A 22,420-nucleotide genomic window follows, 5' to 3' on the forward strand; every position below is an offset into this window, starting at 1 on the left:
AAAAAGCGAAAGAGAAGCCAAGTATAGTATACTTGTCCTTGTCTTTGTCTTTCTCTTTCTCTTTCTCTTTCTCTTTCTCATTCTCATTGGGCTTCAAACAACTCTTCAATAATTTTACTAACGTTTTATAACAAAGAGAGCCCCATTTGAAAGAAGAGCAGAGTTCATTGTCATCTACAATTTTCATTAGCTGCTCGGACATATTCCGATTCTTCTGTTTCCCCATCAAAACAGATTCAACAAAATAAATTGTTGCCAACTTCACCGCATCATCATCGCTACCTACAAATGATGCAGCTGTACTATCTGGGTGACTAGTAATAAAATTAAACAAATCGCCTAACTCAATTCTATCTTTTCCAAGGAAGTAGACTTTCGAAAGCCTATTCTCTTTTTCACGCAAAACTGTGAAGTCCACTGAAGAAGAATATTTTAAATCAGTAATTATATGAAACACTTCACGTGTAAACTTTACTTCATGGTCAAAAACTTTGAATGTCATTGAATTAGGGTCATGGCTTACAATTTCTGAAAGCAACACACAATGAATAAGTTTAAAATAAAACTTCACACTTTGTAATCGAAAAAAGTTTCCGAAAATACCATCCCTTAACTTCTTCCATTGCCTGTTCGACAAGAAACTTTTTATTGTTTCCTTATACTGTAAATCTCCTTTCCAATAGCTATTCGAATTACGCCAAACATCAAACTCGAAAACACAATCTCCTTCCATTAGCACACTATAAAGAAGGAAAAAGAACATAAAAATTAGGACTAAAATCCAGGATCTAAGTAAAATGCATCTTAAAGTTAAGGACTTACAAGTTCAAAAGTTAAGTACATTTGGTCCTGAATTTCAAGTTTCAAGTTCAAAAGTTAAGGACACTTGGTCCTGAACTTTGAGTTCCAAGTTCAAAAGTTAAGGACACTTGGTCCTGAAGTTTGAGTTTCAAGTTCAAAAGTTAAGGATACTTGGTCCTGAACTTCAAGTTTCAAGTTCAAAAGTTAAGGACGCTTGGTCATGAAGTATGAGTTCCAAATTCAAAAGTTAAGGACACTTGGTCCTTAAGTTTGAGTTCTAAATTCAAAAGTTAAGGGCACTTGGTCCTGAACTTTGACTTACAAGTTCAAAAGTTAAGGACACTTGGTCCTGAAGTTTGAGTTCCAAGTTCAAAATTTAAGGACACATGGTCATGAGCTTCAACTTCCAAGATCAAAAGTTAAGGACACTTGGTCCTTAACTTTTATAGAAGCAAAATTAACTAAAAATTCAAACACAGTTAGCTTATGAATTCGTACGACTATTTTATGAAATATCCTTACATAATCAAATATATTGATTGAACCACAAACGTATTTCAATACAAAAAAGTTCTTAATAACTTCCTAACAAAAATCCACTCCTTATTCCACACTGAATCAAGTTATAATCATTATTTTTGAAATTTCATACATACTTGATGCCAAACACAACATTGATCACCATTATAGTTATACAAAAAGAAAAATGCATAAAAGCAAAATAAAAAACATACCGGTTCGCTGGTTAGATGCAGAGAAGATGACAAAGGAGAAGAGATTAAGTACAACAAACTACACACAGAGAATCGCTGAGCAGGAACAAAATCGAACAATGATTTGCATGCACGGAACGATACTGATACTGATACTGAGGGAGCGAAATTTGCCTCTGAAATTTTGGCTCTCAAATTTTGCCTTTGAACGTATAAAATAAGGGTTTGAGAATATAAGAATAGAAGAAAGGGTAAAACTGTCTTTTCAAAATAATTTTAATAAAACAGTGACTATTTTTGCTCAGCATTAGAACATTTTTACCCTTAATTCAAAGTTCAAACGCAACGCTCAGCAACGGACGCCCTCTAATCCTAATTTCGATATTAAATCAAACTTCGCAGGGCAATTTCATAGCATTGATTTCCCGCCCATTTGGTCTCTCCTGTGACGGCATGGAAAGAATACATAAATATTAAACTCCACACCCACGCGCACACTCCCCAAATAAGAGTAGTATTCTGCTGCAAAATTCCCTACTCTACTCCATTTTCATTGCCGCCCATTCTCTTTGAATCTCTTCGTCTCTTCCATTCATTCCGATTTTCCTCTACGTTCATACTTGAAGTTGAATAGGTATATTCCTTCTTTTTTTTTCCATTTTTTTTCGTCGTTATGCGCTATTTTCTAATCTTTTTGTTAGATTTCAGTCTTCGTATTTTGATTCCTTTTATCCGAGAGATAGAAAAAGGGGTGTTTGCTCGAGTTGCTAAAGTATTTGTTTAATGAAACTTTTCGCTGATTTGGTAAAGAATTGTTTTTTAGGAGCTTAGGGTTTGGACAGTGAGATGGTTGCTGACGCAGATAACGGAGTGAAGGACGTAACTAAAACGGATTCTCCTGTTTCCGTCCTCGCAGATGAGGTATATTGCTTTTGTTCCAATTATAGAGGATTCATATAATTGGAACCCGATTAATTTGGGATTGAGGCTTAGTTTTAATTGTTGTTTCTTGCTGATGGTTTTCACCTTTAGGTAGTGCGACTAGTAGTTAAGTTTTTTAGGCTTTTGAAACTTATTACTCTTTGTTGTGTCTTCATCGTGTAATGTAGTCCCATTTGAGGGGGAAGTAGAAGTAAGATACTTGAATGAGGAAAAAAAACTATGTATGGTATTTAAGTGGAGAAGGGTAGATGGGCAGACCCATTATCCCTAAGTTTCAAAGGATGCAGTTGGTCCTAAAGGTTAGCCTGGGACAGGTTTCTCGGTCATAAAAAAAGATACTGAAATGAGAAAAAATAGCATTGTGTTGTTACTGTCGGTAAAAGCTGATAAAGTTTCTTTTGATTTTTGGGTGGGGGTGGTGAACAACCCGTTAAGCTAATTTTGAAGGAATCTAGTTTTATTTTCAGGGTGGGGGTTGGTGGGGTGGATAGGTGGGTCATAGAGTCATATGGCTGCAGTAGGGTACTAGAATGTGCAAATGTAAAGAAACAAGTTGTATGGTGTGATATTTTACTCTACTTGTTATTAGTACCAATGTCATGTGGTTTTGTTAACATGCTTTTATAAAAACTAGGTAATTGGATAAGATGAGAGTGACAACATATTGCTTCTTGAAAACTAATCAAAGCAAGACTTTGAGTTTATGTGTTTGAGTCACGTGCCGACTGCTTCGCGATTTACCAATTATTTCTTATTGGCGTACTTGATCCGTAATACACCTTGTTGATTAGGTTTTAAAGTTTGTACACGTTACAGTTTGTGGGTAAATGTGATTTGTTTGGTTGGAAATGGAATTGTATTTGGCCTTTAATTTTGCTGATTTCCAAGTTAGATGTCTTTTCTTAAATTTCTAACCAATAATTTCTTTGCTTCCTTGTCCGAATGCCAGTTGCTGGCTCGGAGGGATGTTTAGAAAAATTTCATTCAGATTTTACTTGTGCATTACATCTGTGTTTTCTCAACTTGAAGGATACATGCAAAGAGGAGGTATCTGTCAAATTAGAGGATGAAGTATTTCTTGATGCAAAAAATGGGGATGTCTCTCTTTTATCTGAATCCATGGCAAAGGAAGAGGAAAACTTGATGGAAGCACGTGTAAAGGAGGAAGAAGTAAATGAGCTAAAAGAGGCCCCCAAATTGAATGACCTTCAATTTAGTAAGTTGGACGAGCTTCTTACACAGACCCAGCTTTATTCAGAGTTCCTGCTGGAGAAGATGGATAACATCACAGTGGTATATCCTTGTTTCCATGAAGAATCTTGACTGTTGAGTGCGAAAAGTCGTCACTACTTTGCTAACCCAGTTCATTTCTACATTTTCACTAGCAGAATGGAGTGGAAGATGAAGAAGAAAGTGGTAACGACAAGAAGAGGGGTCGTGGCACAAAAAGAAAGGCATCCACAAGTTATAATAATGTATTCCTTCTCTTGTCCTCCTTAGGAAATGGGTGTATATTAAAGTTTTTTCCCATCTTTTATATCATTATGCAAAGAACCTCAGTTAATTAGTTGAGTATTCTTAGATATTGGGAACATGGCATTTTGATTGGGCGAGTTCTATTATTACCTTTCAATCGCTATTTAACTTTTCCTTTCTCTCTTGCAAGGGAACTTATTGTTTTGTATTGCTTTTTAATATGACTTGCCTGATTCCGGAAGTCTTTAGTTTTTGATGTTTCGAGGCTCAAAGTTAATTTGAGAGCTTTACTGGAGCTAGTGTTTCTTTTTTTGTTGGATGGGCTAGTGAGTTTCTATGCTTCTTGTCTGTTTCCCGTCTTCCATTCTGTGAAACACTTCCACATGTCTATGCAGAAGAAGGCCAAGAGAGCTGTTGCTGCCATGCTTTCAAGATCTAAAGAAGGTGGTTGTATTGAGGATTCAACCCTCACAGAGGAGGAGAGAGTTGAGAAGGAGCAGGCTGAACTTGTGCCCTTGCTGACTGGTGGAAAGTTGAAGTCTTATCAACTGAAGGGTGTCAAGTGGTTGATTTCATTATGGCAAAATGGGTTGAATGGGATTCTAGCTGATCAGATGGGACTTGGAAAGACCATTCAAACTATTGCTTTTCTTGCACATTTAAAGGGAAATGGGTTAGATGGGCCTTATTTGGTCATCGCTCCCCTTTCAACTCTTTCAAATTGGGTGAATGAGATAGAAAGGTACATTAATATCCTCATTTTGTGCAATTAGTGGAAGTGCTATTTGTGTCTAGTTGATGCAGGTGCTTCATTTTGTATTCAGTCTTCCGTTACTAGTCTGCAACAAGGGCCAAAAACCATTATTTTCTTGTGCTTGATAGGTTTGTCCCATCAATTAATACAATCATCTACCATGGAGACAAGAAACAAAGAGATGAGTTAAGGAGGAAGCACATGCCGAGGACCATAGGTCCCAAATTTCCCATTGTAGTTACTTCTTATGAGATTGCGATGAGTGATGCGAAGAAATACCTGAGGCATTATCATTGGAAGTATCTTGTGGTTGATGAGGTACATCTGATTTAGAGTTTACTCTTTATCCTTGAACTTATACTACTGTGTTTTAATTTTCAATCTGTAGCTTTATGCCTTAACTTAGAAGGCAATTCGTTCTGCATTTCATGCTGATATTTTGTTTATTGGTTCTTTCCAAGGGGCACAGGTTAAAGAACTCGAAGTGCAAACTGTTCAGGGAACTCAAGCTGCTGCCGATTGAAAACAAGCTTCTATTAACTGGAACACCTCTGCAGAACAACTTAGCTGAGTTGTGGTCATTGTTAAATTTCATCTTACCAGATATATTTTCATCCTTAGAAGAATTTGAGTCATGGTAAGCAGCTGATTAGGCCATTCTCACCATTTTTCTTGAAGTGCTTGTTTTGACGGCTAACTGTTTCTTAATTTTAATTTATGCTGGTCATGTTATTTTCTTCGTAATGTGCCTAACTTGCTAGCAAAGTTTTTATCTTCATCCAGCAAATGATTTGGCTATCTTGTCTGGGTTATTACTGCCCTGAATTCTGAAGTTCCACACATTGATTTTGATGGTTAATGTATTGACCATAGTTTTCAGAAGAAATGCAGTACATATGTGGTGAAACCAAATTGAAAATATGGCAGATCAAGTGAAGCAGACGGTTCTATATTGGTTTCCATTCTATGCATAACACATAGGGTAGACTAGTCACAAATATCTGGGTAATTGTACTGGTTCTTATCAGAATTCGTAGCGGATAATGTGATGCACTTATCTTATCCATGTACAGTGTATCATTTGGAACACTTAAATCACTCTTCTCCTCAAATGGTGGTGTAAAGAATTTAGCATGTGCTAAATGACATCATGAAAAGTTAAGTGTTAAACGATAACCTGGTTTCTATTTGTAAATCAGGTTTGACCTAGCTGGGAAGTGCGGCAATGAAGCCCAAAAGGAAGAAATGGAAGAGAAAAGGAGGGCACAAGTATGATTATTGTTCAATAGTATTGCCATTTCTTTTCCATTTTATAGTAGCTGATATTTGATTACGACTGTCGTAATTGCAGGTTGTTACAAAACTCCATGCAATTTTACGTCCTTTTCTCCTTCGGAGATTGAAAGTAGATGTTGAGCAAATGCTTCCCCGAAAGAAAGAGATAATTTTATATGCCACCATGACTGAGCACCAGAAAAAGTTCCAGGACCATCTAATTAACAGGACATTGGAGGGTTATTTGCTTGAGAATGTGTCCCGCGGTAATTAGCATACTTGTATAAATATCTTAAGTATCTACATCTGACAGAAATAAGTGTTCTTTTTCTTATATGATTTAAGATTTCAGTTCCATATCCTCTATCCGACAGTTGCACTTTCTTAACCAATTTTTGCTCTCTTAATTGCTACTGAAGCATTGATGGATCCAAGGTTCTATTCTCCGACAAATACGTTCTTTTTAAAAGGGAAATTAGATTGTCAATGGCAAATTTAATATATTTGTTTGTATAGAACTTCAAATGTTTTCTCAACTGGCAAGCAGATATTGATTGTACTCGAATTTAGTTATGATTATGCATAAATAAAATCTATCCTGTCTAGCTTGATGATGGCGTCTGTTGTTTAGCTTGAATGCATTCATCTTGTGGGTTATACTGTGAAGCAATTTCTTTTTATTACCATTTTCTACATGGGTTCAGGGTTTGCAGTATTGATGTTCTTTTTCTGAATGTGCAGGGCATGGTTTTAAAAAGCTCACTAATTTGATGATTCAACTTCGCAAAAATTGCAATCATCCTGACCTCTTGGAGTCGGCATTTGACGGTTCTTGTATGTGTCTTATGGTTTTTTTAACTGATTATTTGTGATGAAGTTGTGTTGACAATGGCTTTACATTTGTCATCTCGTTGGCAGTTTGTTATCCACCTGTAGAACAAATAGTTGGGCAATGTGGCAAGTTCCGCTTACTGGACAGGCTTTTGTCAGAACTGTTTGCTCGCAAGCATAAAGTATGTGCTGTCCAGTGCTTCATTTTGCTTTTCTGTGTGCCCCCACCTTGCTGAAACTTTTTCTGTTATTTTTACTTTTTGTCCCTACAGGTGCTGATATTCTCTCAGTGGACTAAAGTACTTGACATAATGGATTACTATTTTAGTGAAAAGGGCTTTGATGTTTGTAGAATTGATGGCAGCGTGAAATTGGATGAAAGAAAAAGACAGGTGATTGGTACTTCGATTGTGATGGAGATTGAATATGTTGTTTATTAGCTTCCTTTTGCGCCTGGTATCATTTTCGCTGCTCAGTGATGATGTCAATTGTTTTATGAATCTTGGGCTCTTTAACTGCTAGTTGCAATAAAATGAGAACATTGGCTACACAAATATTCCTGAACGTCTGTCTATTATCTTCTGGTTTTCCGGAACGCTACTTGTGTATAGAACTTCATTGCGGCTGAGGAAGAAACCTGATGATATAGTACTATTACTGGTCAGACTTATCATATAGGTTTCTGCATATGTCCTGACTTCAGATCTTGTTATTGGATGTTGAATTCAAGTAGGGAAAGTTCCATGGTACACCCATTTGTAAGACCAACTTGCATAATATACCTAAGTTTTAAAATTACATCAAATATCTCAAAAGTATTACTCCCTCTGTTCCAATTTATGTGAATCTATTTCCTTTTTGGTCCGTTCCAACAAGAATGACCTCTTTCTAAATTTGGAAACAATTTAGCTTAAACTTACAATTCTACCCTTAATGAGAAGCTTTTATAACCACACAAATACTCTGAGCCCCTTTTTAACTTATTTAGGACCACAAAAGTCTTCATTTTTTCTTAAACTTTGTGCCCAGTCAAATAAGTTCACATAAATTGGAACAAAGGAAGTACAATATACCTCTAAATCTTCCTACATCTTCCGAAACATGCTATAATATTCTAATTTGGAATACATTATTTAAGGCTGAATACATATGTGACCCCTTAAACTTGTCCATTTTTTTCATTAGGCACCTGAACAAAGCTTTGTTCCTATTAAACACTTGAACTCAAGCCGTATGTTTCTATCATACACAACTTGTTCTGTCTTTGTACATATTAGTGTGTGTTATCAAACGCTTCCTACATGGCAAGGAAAACAAATCAAATTCTGACATGTGGAAAAGAAAAGAAACAAAACTTTAATTTTTTTTATGGAACCTCTTTCCCCTCCCCTCCATTCCTTTCTCCCCCCTCCCCCTTCCCCCTCCCCCTCAACTCTTGCCCAAACCAACTCCAAAGGCCCTTGCCCCCAGATCGTCTTCCTTCCCAACTCCACAGAGACCATGCTCTTGATTTTCCTCCTTTTCATTCTTGATTCTCTTGTTGGACACTTTTTTGGTCTGGTTTCTAGGTTTGGGCAAGCTTAATTGTTTGATTAATTAGAGTTTATGACAGAATTTAATTTGACTCTTGTTCTTTATCCAACCAATTTCAGGTTTTAGCTTTGCTAATCTTAGTATTTGCCATCCTTTCAAGGTTTCTAATTCATCATTTTTTTTACAATCTGGATTTTTTTTTGTATTTTCTTGTGATCTCAAATTTGAAATATCAAAATCAGATAGTTGCGGCAAAATGATGATGAAAATTTCATACCTTCAAACTTTAAAAGCTTATTCAGAAGCACTGTCTTGATATTTAAAAAAAGTCTTGCTTTGTAATTAATTGTTTGGTACCAAGCTTTGAATTGTGTTTTTTCTAATGATAAATCTTGGAAATGGGTGTTGGAGATTCTGGTAATAATAATGGTGACGAGGATGGTGGTGGCACCGGTGCTGTGGAGAGAGAAGGGATACCATAAGGAAAGGTTGTGGTGCCAGTGGTGGGCGGATGGTGGTGAATGTGTGGAAAGGGGAAGGGGAGTTGGCTATGGCAGTAGTGGGAATCTGGGGAGATTGGTAGTAGGAGAGAGAAGGGGAAGAAGTGTGAAAAAATATATTTTAAAAGAAAAATGTCTTTCACGTGCCTAGAGTAAGTCTATTACAAACACTATGCCATGTCAGCGAATTGTGTCTAATAGACACATTTAGGTTTGAGTACAAGTGTTTAATAAGAACAAAGCTTTGATCAGGTGTTTAAATGAAAAAACAGACAAGTTTAACGGTCTGTATATGTATTCAGCCTTATTTAAACCAAATATTTACCACAACATTCTAATTTGGTATACAATATTCAAATTAAACATACCACAACACTCTAATTTGGAATACAATATCCAAATTAAAATACCATAAGTTTTTAATTTAGAATACAATATTCAAACCAAACATACTATAGTATCCACAATTTTCAATTTTGAATACAATATCAAATCAAACATTCCAAATTTTTTTAATTTGGAATACAATATTCAAACCAAACATGCTATAGATTTCAATTTGGAATACAGTATCCAAACCAAACATACCGAAATTTTCTAATTTAGAATAGAATGTTCACACCAAATATATCACAATTTTTAAATTTGGAATACAAGATTCAAACCAATCATACTATAGTATTCTAATTTGGAATACAATATCTAAACCAAACGTATTACCATATTCTACTTTAAATACATAGTATTTTATTTTGGAATACAGTAGGTATACAGAGCAAAATAAATTTATAAAGTAGGTATACAAAGTAAAATAAATATTTTAATTATATATGGTGTTAACTAGTGTTTCCAGTAGGCATACCGCGTAGATCTCCCATTCAAGTATTCGCGTTTGGCAGAATCAGTGAGGTTCATGGATGTGTTGGTTATGTATTCTTTTTGGACTGAAAGTTAGTTCTTTCTTCTTTATTGTATGTAAACCGCTCCCCGCCTTGCAATTTACTTGGTCTCGCTTTTAAATCCTTTGTCCTGACTGGCATGGTTTTTCATCTACATGAGTCAAATTGATAATACTTATCTAAAAAAAAGGATTTCGTTACGATAACAAATAATAATATTTGAACAGGTTAAGTGAATTGGCTGGGAGGGAGCATTAAAAAACTGGGTTATCTGGAAGCTTTTGATTAAGTTGACCTGATTATACTCCTTTTTATAAAGTAAAAAATCTGATTATAATCACTTGTTGCTCTGAACAGATCAAGGAGTTCAATGATGTTAACAGTGACTGCAGGATATTTCTTCTGAGCACTAGAGCTGGTGGCCTTGGCATTAATCTTACTGCTGCAGACACCTGCATTTTATATGACAGTGACTGGGTACCTTCTTGTGCCTCCTCCGATTTCCTTTGTTTCCATCCTTTTATGTGGCTAGATGAGGTTCTCACAGTTTATCAATACTAACAATTAAGGATGATGTAACATGCAATTTTACAGGCACTGCCGAATCGTTTTGTTTAGGATAAAGAATAACGTTATTACCAATGATACTCTAGAGAGTAAGGTCTTAGGATAAGTATGAGTAAGAACATATGTGCTGTAAGATCTGCTAGCATAAGAAGAATTAAATTGAGTTGAGGTTAGATGAGATTGCGATGCCTAATGCAGACAATCCAGGTTTTTAGGCTGAACTTTTCAGGAGAAAAGCATGATAGACTTAGATGTAACATGTCGAATTAAATAGGATAGCTGAAATAGATGAGTACTACATGAATATTCTTATGTGGTAGCTGACAGAGATATACCTAATTAAGTGAAAGATAACTTCGATAGGATGGTTGTAAGACTAATAATGCTGAGTGAGTCATAGAAATACTCTCATTGTTAAGGGGAAAAATGAGAGTAGTTCACCTAGATGGTTTGGTCATATTCTATGTTGATTTTCAAGTGCACTGGCCACTGGGTGACACCATATTTTCTGAAGATGTCAAAAATGAATGAGCTAGACATAAAATCTCATTGAGAGGGAACCTCTTGATATTCATGTGGACTTGGTGAAAATCAGAACACAATGGAAGTTCCAATGTAGCAGTAACAATTAATTAGGATTAATATTTAGTCATTTTTGGTACCTTACATTAGGTCTCGTGCTTGGCAGGAATTTTTTTAGTTTGTTAGAAATTGTATGTCAGTGAAGAGGTAAGTGTGAGATCTAGACAATCCTTAATCATCGAGTGTTAGGATCATGGAATGGAATGTATATTTGAGGATTTATAGAGCCGAACCCTACTAGTTTGGGATTGAAGTGTAATTGTTATATGATATCGTGCTATTAATAAACTGAAAACACATGCATAATGAGGCCACTTCCAGAAAATGGTATGATTTCAGCATGAGGAAGCAAGTTAAGTATCAAGCTTCTATAATCGCCCGCCTTATGTTTGGGGGTGGGGTGGTTATGAAACTACTGGATTTACGATCCACTCGATCATCTTATTTGATACGATACAGTGTGGTGATATGCCACTTAAGTGGAGTCTGTTTGAAACAAAGTTATCAGAAGCTCTTACTGCATGTTGCCTTGCCTCTTCATGTAGGATCACTTCATTGATATGCTAATCCTTCTCCCTTCAGAAGCAACGTTTCCACTTATTTCTTTCATTCATATTCTGTTCTTTTACTTACTATTTGGATGGGCAGTTAGATCAATCAGTAATTTGCACTTCTGTTTTCAGAATCCCCAAATGGATCTCCAGGCTATGGATCGGTGTCATAGAATAGGTCAGACAAAACCTGTTCATGTTTATAGGCTTGCAACTGCTCTCTCGGTGGAGGTACTATTCAGGCTGTTTCTAAAACTACATCTTAGCAGCTCTTTATACTCTTTTCTAATGAGCTAAATGTGTGCTTTAGGGTCGAATTCTCAAAAGAGCTTTCAGCAAGTTGAAGCTTGAGCATGTAGTGATTGGAAAAGGACAATTTAAGCAAGAAAGAAATAAGCCTACTACAGATATCGTGGAGGTTTGTGTTTCTTACCCCTGCAAGATGCTCCTTATCTTTTATGTGTAGCACTGAGTTGTTTTCTCTGGTTGTAGTTGAATTTGACATCCTTTAAATAGTACATCGTGTTGAAACCTACACCAGTTTTTATAACATTGCCTACATTGGTGTGAATGGTTTTTCTTTTTTTGATTCAGCGGGAAAAAACAGTCGTAGCTTGCTGTGCCGTAGTTCCAGTGCAACGCATTTTGTTGTCAATGTAACCGTCATTTTTCTTACACGTTATTAATCCTGTGATAATGAAATGGATTGGATAATCTTTGATAGTGAAGTAGAAGAAAGTAGCTGGTGATTTTTGCTAATAGTGATTCTTGTGTATCAGGAAGAGGACTTGTTGGCGCTTTTGAGAGATGAAGATAGCGAAGAGGACAAGTTGGTGCAGACAGATCTTAGTGATGAGGATCTACAGAGGGTTTTAGACCGAATTGATTTACTTGTTGGTCCTCCAAGCGAAGATGTTAACCCTGAATCAAGTCTAAATGTCCTTCCTCTTAAAGGACCTGGCTGGGAAGTTGTTATTCCAACTGCAACTGGAGGCATGCTTTCTACGCTCAACAGCTGATAAAATGACTCATCAGCCTGGTTTATTTGCAGAAATTAGATGTTTTTGGGAGCCGCACAATGTTGATTAAGTTAATCTGATTTTGCAAATTTACGGTTTTGGAGCACATAGTTGTGCATTGAAGTACCCATTGGTAACATTGGCAGCATTCTGTAAATCTTTATCATATTTGCAGACTTCATCTTAAATTAAAGAGGGCTATGTTCCATGAATTTTTCCTAGCACCATTTTCTTATATTTCATTTTATTAGAATTACTTTCTGGGTCAGCATAATGTTACCATTCCATGCACTACAAACCCACAGCTCTTAACCCCTTTCTGTAGTTAGCATCTTCAGAAGGAACCTGTGCAGGCTGGCTGGGTTGGATTTGCCACTGTGATCAGAGAACTTCTCTAATGGAGGGGACAAATTTATGGTAGGAAATAATTTACTTTCCTTAGTGAGCTGACATAGCTGCTACGCTCTTCTAAGGTGTATTTAGAGAAATAGCAGGGAACTTGATTATCAAACTACAAAGAAGGTCAAACTTGTCCCTTTTTACGTCTGGCCTCTGGGAGATCAAATAGAATAAGGTGGTTCAAGCGAAAAAGGGGAAAAAAACCAAAAAGGCAAACGAGAGAAGAAAGCGCCACCGGGGATATGTTTCTCATTTTTGTGACCAAAAAAAAAATTCCGTTACCGGGAATCGAATCCGGGTCTCCTGGGTGAAAGCCAGATATCCTAACCGCTGGACGATAACGGATTGTTGGAAGTCACTGATGTACAATTATAAAAGACCACAAACTGCTATAGATATGTGGATATTAACAGCAACTCAAGGTAGACTACATCCCATTTAAAGGTCGATTTTCAATGTTTTCTCAAGGATAGGGATGTAGAAATTTTTATATTATGATTATTTTTAATACAAAGAATTTTCATTATCAAATCTCTTAATGATCTTTAAATGAGCACGACATTTAACTATTTATCGAAATTACGTAAGTACTATTAATTGGAATTTTAAAAATAAATTATTTTATCTATTCCAGTATCTTTAAAAAGAACTAGGATGAAGTAAACTGTAAAATCATAACGATGAGTCTATACGTGTCATGCAATAGAAAGAAATAAACTTAGGTGGCGACTTGTAAATAATTCGAGCGGACACACTTGTCAAAAACAAACCATACGTGGGAAGCTACGAGAAACCTAAGAGTACATGTCCAGAGCAAGACCAGGACAAAATTCACTCTCAAACAGATCAGATCACCATTTCATCATCAGTTTCGTCCCCTTTAATAAATAACACTTGTAAACTGCTACTATAATATAAATCGAATTATCAAGAATCGAACTTGAAGATGATCAACGCAATAAGATTAACCACAATTAGAGCACAATCACCCTCTGTATTCTCAAATCCTTTGCCTTATCATATTGGTCGAAAGTCCTCTGAAATCAGATTCAGACAAGTCGTAACATCGGCTGGCCAACCGGACAATACCAACAAGATGGATCAAACTAAGAAACCTGCAGACGAAGCAGAACACAAAGCTGCGTAAGTTTCCTTACCTTGCGTTTTTCTTTTTTCAGTAAAATTACTTCTCTAAGAAAGTGTATAGGAACACATTGACAGCCCCTTAAACTGGGTAGCATATTTCATTTAAATACTCCTACTCACCTCTTCTAATTGAGCAACTGGACACACGATGAAGTTCCTATTGACACGTGATTTTCTTTTTTTTGGAAGGATTTGAAAATGGCTCTTGATTAATTTTCTTTTTTAATGGAGGTCTTTTGTTTAATGGAGCTGGTCTTTTTTTAATTAATTGGGGTTTTTATGGTCTTGTTTTTGGTTGTTATAACAAAGGTATATATGATATGTATCATTGATGTATGCAGGTGGCATATTTTAAGTGATTAACTTATTTAGGCTTTGAGAATTAGCCTTTGAGCCTGGAAAGAAGTGTTTAATAGGGATACTTTATCATGTTTATGTGCTCAATTAGAATAATCTTTAGTTCGAGCGTTGAAAAATAAGCTGGTAATATGAAAATAGTGACAGAAGAAAAATTAATTTCTGCAACTACCAATGATAATAATAGTGCCACATAAATTTAAACTGGTGTTTGTACTTGGTCATCGTTAGGGAAACAGTAGAGGTGTAGTGAAATTTTTGATCCATGTTTTATGCCTGCGGTCAAGTCATGCCCCTGTGTTCTTTCCATTTTTTTTGGGGTCTCTATTTTGAGTGTTTGGATCATTACCAAGAGTGTAGTTCGTATTTATTGGATTGAAGGGACACAATGTCGAGCAGCTTTGGAGATGGATATGCGACGAGATCGGATGAAGAAGGTTTTGGAGGCGTTTATGGAGGAAACAAAGAGGATGAGGAAAAGATAATCCATGGAAAAGCCCCTGGTAAATTACTAATTAAATGGTTATTTATATATTAATCTTCTTGCTCTTAATATGTTTTCTAATGTCAATTCATCTATTTTTTTATTAATAAAAATAGAGTATGATACTAATCAAGGAAGTGAAGTCAAAGAGAAGGAGAAGGCACGTAATCAGCGTCAAGCAGCATAAAAAAACTGCCATTCCTGTTTAGTTGGTGACAGAGAAAATTGCCGTGCCTAGTTTACTTTTATATGTGATATGTATTCTCCTTCGCTTTTACGTAGTATGAAGCCTGAGTATGTAAATTGCATCCCTGTTTGGGAGTGTGTGGATGCTAGAGGTTTTTACCCAACTCGTTCCTATAAATTCTTTCACTAATTAATTTGCGGTGTTTAATTTTGAATGTTGTACAATTTGGATGGGACTCATGTTGCCGAGCAGCACGTTAATTCGCCTACAAATTAATCATTTTATTTCTGCAATACACAAAATAAACTTACAAATTAAGTAGCAGCAAGAGCAAAATGGACGAAACTTGCGTTCCAACCAAAAATGTGAGTGAATAGCGTCAAAGTCCAGCCAGAGCCAGCTATATGATTGTTGTCTTAAAACAATTCTTAAAATTCTCTAAGGGGCACAAAGAGTTGAATAGTTTGAGGATTTATCACTAGCTTATGGGGTACATCATCTAAGTCAATATATGCAGGACCCTAGAGAACCTCATCTTCAGGCAGCATACCATATGCTCAGATACCTATTCAAGGATCCCACCTTGGGTCTTTTCATGTTCAGTGATAATGATTTCTCAGTAAAATCCTACTGTGATTCTGATTGGGCTGCTACTGTGATTCTGATTGGGCTGCATGCCCTGACTCTAGGAAGTCAGTGTCAGGATACCTTGTTCTTTTGGGCAACAGTCCTATTAGTTGGAAATCTAAGAAGCAAGAAATTATCTCCCTTTCTTCAGCAGAAGCAGAGTATAGATCCATTAGAAAGGTCATTGGTGAACTTGTTTGGCTGCATCGTGTGCTCACAGAATTGACTGTACCTCATGTTCTACCTATTCCTATATTTTGTATTTTGTGACAGTCAATCTGCTCTCCGCATTTCCAGGAATCCAGTCTTTCATGAACGTACTAAAAACATTGAAGTTAATTGCCACTTCGTTAGGACAAAGCTCACAGAAGGCCTCATCTTGCTTCAACATATTAGAACTGGTGATCAACTCGCTGACATTCTCACCAAATCCCTCACTGGGATCAAGCATTCCACTGTCTTGGGCAAGTTGGCAGTGTATTCTCCACCTCCAACTTGAGGAGGGGGGGATATTAAGATTATAAGAAATCTGTATTTTATATTCCTTTCCGATACTTAATTAATAGTTAGTTAGAGGCTGTACTGTTCATTCCGTTAGTTAGTCAATGACTTCCGATAATTAGTTATAGCTGTTAGTTAGAGGTCGGTTAGTTAATTGGTTAGAGATTGATTAGTTGTTGCTTAGCTGTCATTAGCTAATTTGATTGTATATATTCCAGCTTATGCATAATTGAAATGTGATTCTCTTTTCACTCATTTGAGAATTCCATTTCTGCCTTAGCTTCGATCCTTTGGAAGCTTCTAACTGCTTCCGCCATCGTAGGCTGTGAAGCTCTCTGAGCTCTTGCTTCTTCAAGCTTAACATGGTATCAGAGTCTTGCTCTTTTGACAAGACGATCCACTGAAACATAGATCGCAGTCTATTGATCTCTTCACATTCAAAGTTAGGGCTCACATTTTAACTCATTCGATCGAGGATCTCTGTGTCCTCATTTTCTCAGTCAATCAACTTTTCTTATTATTCAATCCCGATCTTGAGCTAAAGCAAACATGGCGATAAGTGATGCAGACACTATGAACATGACAACAACATAAATTCAATCGACGATCGATGTGAGTAGTCCACTTTACATTCATTCTTCTGATAGCTCTAGGCTAGTTTTGGTTCCAGTGCCTTTCGATGGACTAGAAAATCGTTTATAGAGGAGAGGTGTATTGAGATCTCTCTCTGTTAAAAACAAATTAGGCTTCATCACTGGAGAATGTGTGGAACCTAATTCGAATTCGTCGAGTTTTAGGCAATGGGAGAGGTGTGATGACATGGTAACCTCGCGAATTTTGAATTCACTTGCAAAAGAAATTACAGATAGTGTGGAGTATGTGAACACTTCAGTTGAGCTATGGAGAGAACTTGAAGATCGTTATGATCAAACAAATAGAGAAAAGTTATACCAGATCCAAAAGGAGATTAATGACTTGAGCCAAGGAGTGCTTGACATCACTGGATACTATACTAAAATGAAGAAGTTGTGGGAAGAATTGACCAATATGAGTGCTAAATCAGTAGGTAACTGTCAGTGCACTTGTGGTGCAAAAGAGAACATGCACAAAGTTGAGCAAGACATGAGACTAATACAATTCCTAATGGGTTTGAATGAGGTCTACACTGTAGTTCGAGGGAGAATTCTGATGATGAATCCATTGCCTTCAATGGCACATGTTTTTGCCCTTCTAGTACAAGAGGAAAAGAAAAGAGAGTTTCGACCAAAAAATCAGTTGAATTTTGAGTCTAGTGCAATGAACACCAGCATTACAGCTCTAAGATCATTCAGAACAAATTTCTCAGTGAACAATAGACCTAGGCCCTATTGTGACTTCTGCAAGAAACAAGGTCACACCAAGGAAAAGTGCTTCAAACTTCATGGATATTTACAACAATTTAATCGACAAGGAACTCAAAGTTACAACTCAAACAACTATAATCAGTATCCCAGGAACAATAGAGTAAGAAACATTATAACAAATGATGTGGCTGGTGCACAAGCTATGCCATCTGATACAATGTCAACAAAGGAGAAGATCTAGAGAATCAAGGAGGCAACAACAACCAGAATGTAAACCTCTCAAAGGAGCAATATGATCAAGTGGTGAGACTCCTCCAACACTTTCATAGTGATGGAACATGGGACAGTTCAAACACAAATCCAGCTAATGCAACAATGAATTTTGCAGGAAATTTTGCAGGTATTGTGACTTGTACTTCTTCTACAGATTTTGACAAGCTGTCATGCAATTTTTTTCAAGCAAAGGCTGACTTATGGATTCTGGACTTAGGAGCCTCACACCACATGACCTTTAACAAAACACACTTACAGAACATAGTTACTTTACCCTATCCTTTACTTGTGAAACTGCCAAATGGCTACAAAGTCAAGGTCACTGAAATAGAAACTGTGACTCTTACACCCAAAATAATCTTATACAAAGTTCTATTTGTCCCAACCTTCAAATACAATCTCATTTCTATTAGCTCCTTGACAACACATCTCAAATGTCTAGCCTTCTTTTCTAACACATGTTGTTTTCTACAGGCCCCTTCTCTGAAGAGGCCTTTGGAGATTGGTAAGGTCCATGATGGATTGTACCTTCTCTGCTCAGACTGTCTGAATAAAGGAAATCCTATAGCAGTAAAGAAGGATGCAGACCATGCTACTATAACACCTTGTTTTTCTCATTCCTGTCAAACTAGTCCATCTGTAAATACTCAATGTGTTTCTTTTCATCCCAGTTCTACTGTGAATACTGTGTCTCCACTTCCTATTGTAAATAATTCTCATTGCAATAAAACATACTGGGATTGTAATTCTGAATTCTTTTCAAATGATGTGAATGATATGAACATGTTATGGCACTATAGACTTGGTCATGTACCTTTTGCAAAGATGAAAATGATATCCAATATACCAGCAGACTTTGCACCAAGACAACCCTTCCTTTGTTCTATATGCTCTATGACCAGGTAAGTTAGACTTCCTTTTCCTCCAAAGATTACAAACACCCCTGCCATATTCGACCTCCTACACATAGATTTGTGGGGACCTTATCATGTGCCCACTCATGATAATTTCAAGTACTTTCTCACCATGGTAGATGACTTTAGTAAATCCACTTGGACTCATCTACTCAGTTGCAAAAGTAATGCACTACACACCTTCAGGAATTTTATATCCATGGTTGAGACACAATTTACCACCAAAAAAGTGTATCAGATCAGACAATGGCTTGGAATTCACTAGCAATGAAGCCACTTCATTCTTTCAGGCAAAAGGTATTGAACACCAAAGAACCTGCCCCTATACACCCCAACAAAATGGCATAGTAGAGAGAAAACACAAATACTTATTGGAGACTGCCAGAACCTTATTGTTCCAAGCCAAACTTCCATTGAGATACTGGGGAGAGTGTGTACTTACAACAACCTTTCTCATCAATTGATTACCTACTATACCTTTGAAAAACAAGTGCCCTTTTGAGCTGCTGTATGGAAAGAAACCAAACTACTCACACTTATGGAGTTTTGGTTGCCTATGTTATCCAACCGTAGCTAAGCCTCATAGAGATAAATTTGAACCAAGAATTTCTCCACATGTTTTTATAGGATATCCTTTTAGTGTAAAGGGGTACAAGGTACTGAACTTAACTACTAAGAAAATTTGTGTGTCCAGAGATGTGATTTTTCATGAATCAATCTTCCCTTTTCACTCCCACCTATACCAAATTCTTTTTTTCTCTTGCCTAATTCTGTCACACATCAAGATCATTCTACTGACTGCAGTTCTTATCCAGTCCACAACCCTTTAACTTCTCAGACATATAACTCTACTCACCATCACCTAGTAGAACCACACACAACTATCCCAATGTCACCTAATCATACTATACATTCACCTCCTACACTTAATACCACATCACCAGACTTAATCCCTTCAATCACCTCCAGGGTAGACCAACCCTCATCTTCTGTTATGAGACCAATTCAAAGGGTGTCCAATAGAATATCTAAGACTCCATCTTCTTTGTCTGAATATGTTTGTAATATGCCTAACCTAAAATAATCTCAGAATGCTGAAGCCACTCAGATCAACCCTTCCTTTTCTCTCAATGCTCTTTTTGCCCAAAACAACCATATTACTCCTGATGTCTATAATGCTGATAGTCAGCAGGTTGTAAAAAGCATCTATAATGACAGGGAGCCCTTGTCTTATGAAGAAGCAACAGTCAATCCTTCCTGGCAGCATGCCATGATTCAGGAATTTGAAGCACTTCATGCAAACAACACTTGGATTTTAGTCCCTTTACCTGCTGGGAAACAAGCCATAGGCTGCAAGTGGGTCTTCAAGGTAAAGCATAAAGCATATGGGAGTGTGGAAAGGTACAAAGCCAGATTAGTTGTAAAAGGCTATACACAAAAAGCTGGCATATATTACACAGTAACTTTTTCTCCAGTAGTAAAGATGACCACTGTTAGAACTTTAGTTGCTACTGCAGCTAAGAAGAACTAAGAGCTATTTCAATTAGATGTGAACAATGCTTTTCTCCATGGATATTTGCATTAATAGGTATACATGAAGCTACCCCAAGGGCTTGCAGTTTCTTCTCCAGAATTGGTTTGCAAATTGAACAAATCCCTCTATGGTCTAAAGCAAGCTAGTAGACAATGGTATTCTAAATTCACTGAAGCTTTGTATTTCAGGGGCTACATTCATTCTATGCATGATTATACTCTATTTTATAAGAGAACATCTGATTATGTGGTATTTGTGGGAGTTTATGTAGATGATGTTCTACTAACTGGAAACGATCTCACTGAAATTCAAATGCTGAAAACCTTCCTACATAACCAATTCAAGATAAAGACTTGGGAAAATTACACTACTTCTTGGGACTTGAGGTGCTCTACAGAAAAGGTGGAATCTTGATCTCACAAAGAAAGTTTACTCTTGATCTCCTCAAAGAATATGACTGTCTCCATGCTACCAGTTTGTCTTCTTCACTTGATCCCACAACAAAGTTGAAAGCTAAGGAAGGAGTACCTCTATCTGATCCTACTTTCTACAGGCAACTAGTTGGGAAGTTAAACTTCCTCACCAACACTAGACTGGACATAGCTTATGGGGTACATCATCTAAGTCAATATATGCAGGACCCTAGAGAACCTCATCTTCAGGCAGCATACCATATGCTCAGATACCTACTCAAGGATCCCACATTGGGTCTCTTCATGTCCAGTGATAATGATTTCTCAGTAAAATCCTACTGTGATTCTGATTGGGCTGCATGCCCTGACTCTAGGAAGTCAGTGTCAGGATACCTTGTTCTTTTGGGCAACAATACTATCAGTTGGAAATCTAAGAAGCAAGAAACTATCTCCCTTTCTTCAGTTGAAGCAAAGTACAGATCCATTAGAAAGGTTATTGGTGAACTTGTTTGGCTGCATCGTGTGCTCACAGAATTGACTGTACCTCCTGTTCTACCTATCCCTATATTTTGTGACAGTCAATCTGCTCTCCGCATTTCCAGGAATCCAGTCTTTTATGAACGTACTAAACACATTGAAGTTGATTGACACTTCGTCAGGACAAAGCTCACAGAAGGCCTCATCTTGCTTCAACATATTAGAACTGGTGATCAACTCGCTGACATTCTCACCAAATCCCTCACTGGGATCAAGCATTCCACTGTCTTGGGCAAGTTGGCAGTGTATTCTCCACCTCCAACTTGAGGGGGGGGGGTATTAAGATTATAAGAAATCTGTATTTTATATTCCTTTCCGATAGTTAATTAATAGTTAGTTAGAGGCTGTACTGTTCATTCCTTTAGTTAGTCAATGACTTCCGATAGTTAGTTATAACTGTTAGTTAGAGGTCGGTTAGTTAATTGGTTAGAGATTGATTAGTTGTTGCTTAGCTATCATTAGCTAATCTGATTGTATATATTCCAGCTTATGCATAATTGAAATGTGATTCTCTTTTCACTCATTTGAGAATTCCATTTCTGCCTTAGCTTCGATCCTTTGGAAGCTTCTAACTGCTTCCACCATTGTAGGCTATGAAGCTCTCTGAGCTCGTGCTTCTTCAAGCTTAACATTTTATATACACACACATGAAAGAAGAAAGGAGGATCATAAGGACATTAGAGAAAACCTAGCAGCAGACGCTTTCTCTTTTTTCCTTTTTCGCTTGAAACCAAAACAACTTTCTTCCATTTTAGCTACCAAAATATTCACCATCGTACCTTTAAATTATGTATAGCAACAGTAAATTTCAACATAAAATATTTAAATTTGTATGGGTGAACCCAACCTCAAGTGAGCATGTAGTGTACTGGTAGATGAGTGCATTCCTTTAGCAGACACAGTTCTTTTTTTCTTTTCCTCTTTTTATTACCTATTAGTAGACAACTCCTTCTTTAGTCACTTTTCAAAAATTTGACGGTGCACCCATTCTCTTGAAATCTTGAATACGCCTTTGCTCCAAGCTAACCATTTTGACCTTCAAAATACCTTGAAATCAATCCAAAAATAACTCTGAAACGCAGCTGAAACTAGCTGCAAAATAGTCTCAAAACGACCTGCCGAATTCCAGTAAAAAATACCACAAAACAGCTCGAAATTAACCCCTACAACACCTCTAAATATCAGGAAGATCACCCAAAAAACCAGCTCCAAAAGCCTCGAACTCAGCTGAGAAATAGCTCCAAATACCAGCCCGAAGAGGT

General features: G+C 36.9%; 3 protein-coding genes and 1 non-coding gene across 6 annotated transcripts; 3 read left to right on the plus strand and 1 right to left on the minus strand.

The window, feature by feature from the left end:
* Positions 1-1,927: 1,927 nt before the first annotated feature.
* On the plus strand, positions 1,928-12,664 carry LOC104239241 (ATP-dependent DNA helicase DDM1). 2 transcript variants are annotated; one of them, XM_009793824.2, is made up of 16 exons: positions 1,928-2,148; positions 2,338-2,435; positions 3,486-3,749; positions 3,845-3,931; positions 4,328-4,674; positions 4,815-5,004; positions 5,148-5,323; positions 5,886-5,955; positions 6,038-6,227; positions 6,703-6,795; positions 6,880-6,974; positions 7,065-7,184; positions 10,082-10,201; positions 11,557-11,655; positions 11,735-11,842; positions 12,204-12,664. In XM_009793824.2, exons 2-16 carry the CDS (start codon positions 2,361-2,363, stop codon positions 12,441-12,443), a joined length of 2,274 nt encoding a protein of 757 aa, XP_009792126.1. In that variant the 5' UTR covers positions 1,928-2,148; positions 2,338-2,360; the 3' UTR covers positions 12,444-12,664. The 2 variants fall into 2 exon arrangements, with proteins under 2 accessions (XP_009792126.1, XP_009792124.1); XM_009793822.2 differs by having other exon boundaries at positions 2,006-2,148; positions 3,842-3,931.
* Positions 12,665-13,115: 451 nt separating this feature from the next.
* On the minus strand, positions 13,116-13,187 carry TRNAE-UUC (transfer RNA glutamic acid (anticodon UUC)). The gene has a single exon. It is a non-coding gene; the product is annotated as a tRNA-Glu (tRNA).
* Positions 13,188-13,627: 440 nt separating this feature from the next.
* On the plus strand, positions 13,628-15,226 carry LOC104239242 (uncharacterized). 2 transcript variants are annotated; one of them, XM_009793826.2, is made up of 3 exons: positions 13,628-13,985; positions 14,745-14,848; positions 14,946-15,226. In XM_009793826.2, exons 1-3 carry the CDS (start codon positions 13,789-13,791, stop codon positions 15,014-15,016), a joined length of 372 nt encoding a protein of 123 aa, XP_009792128.1. In that variant the 5' UTR covers positions 13,628-13,788; the 3' UTR covers positions 15,017-15,226. The 2 variants fall into 2 exon arrangements, with proteins under 2 accessions (XP_009792128.1, XP_009792127.1); XM_009793825.2 differs by having other exon boundaries at positions 13,631-13,985; positions 14,727-14,848.
* A 1,737-nt stretch (positions 15,227-16,963) lies between these two features.
* On the plus strand, positions 16,964-17,728 carry LOC104239243 (uncharacterized). Its single transcript, XM_009793827.1, has one exon. It carries the CDS (start codon positions 16,964-16,966, stop codon positions 17,726-17,728), a length of 765 nt encoding a protein of 254 aa, XP_009792129.1.
* Positions 17,729-22,420: the final 4,692 nt, after the last annotated feature.

This window comes from Nicotiana sylvestris, chromosome 2 (assembly GCF_000393655.2).
Source record: "Nicotiana sylvestris chromosome 2, ASM39365v2, whole genome shotgun sequence".
NCBI classification, from domain to species: Eukaryota; Viridiplantae; Streptophyta; class Magnoliopsida; order Solanales; family Solanaceae; genus Nicotiana; species Nicotiana sylvestris.

Coding starts and splice junctions, on each gene's coding strand:
- LOC104239241 (XM_009793822.2), top strand. CDS start 2,361: ATGGTTGCTGACGCAGATAACGGAGTGAAGGACGTAACTAAAACGGAT. Junction 5,005..5,147: donor AGTATCTTGTGGTTGATGAG/GTACATCTGATT, acceptor GTTCTTTCCAAG/GGGCACAGGTTAAAGAACTC. Junction 11,843..12,203: donor CTACTACAGATATCGTGGAG/GTTTGTGTTTCT, acceptor CTTGTGTATCAG/GAAGAGGACTTGTTGGCGCT.
- LOC104239242 (XM_009793825.2), top strand. CDS start 13,789: ATGATCAACGCAATAAGATTAACCACAATTAGAGCACAATCACCCTCT. Junction 13,986..14,726: donor GAAGCAGAACACAAAGCTGC/GTAAGTTTCCTT, acceptor ATTGGATTGAAG/GGACACAATGTCGAGCAGCT. Junction 14,849..14,945: donor AATCCATGGAAAAGCCCCTG/GTAAATTACTAA, acceptor TAATAAAAATAG/AGTATGATACTAATCAAGGA.
- LOC104239243 (XM_009793827.1), top strand. CDS start 16,964: ATGGTAACCTCGCGAATTTTGAATTCACTTGCAAAAGAAATTACAGAT.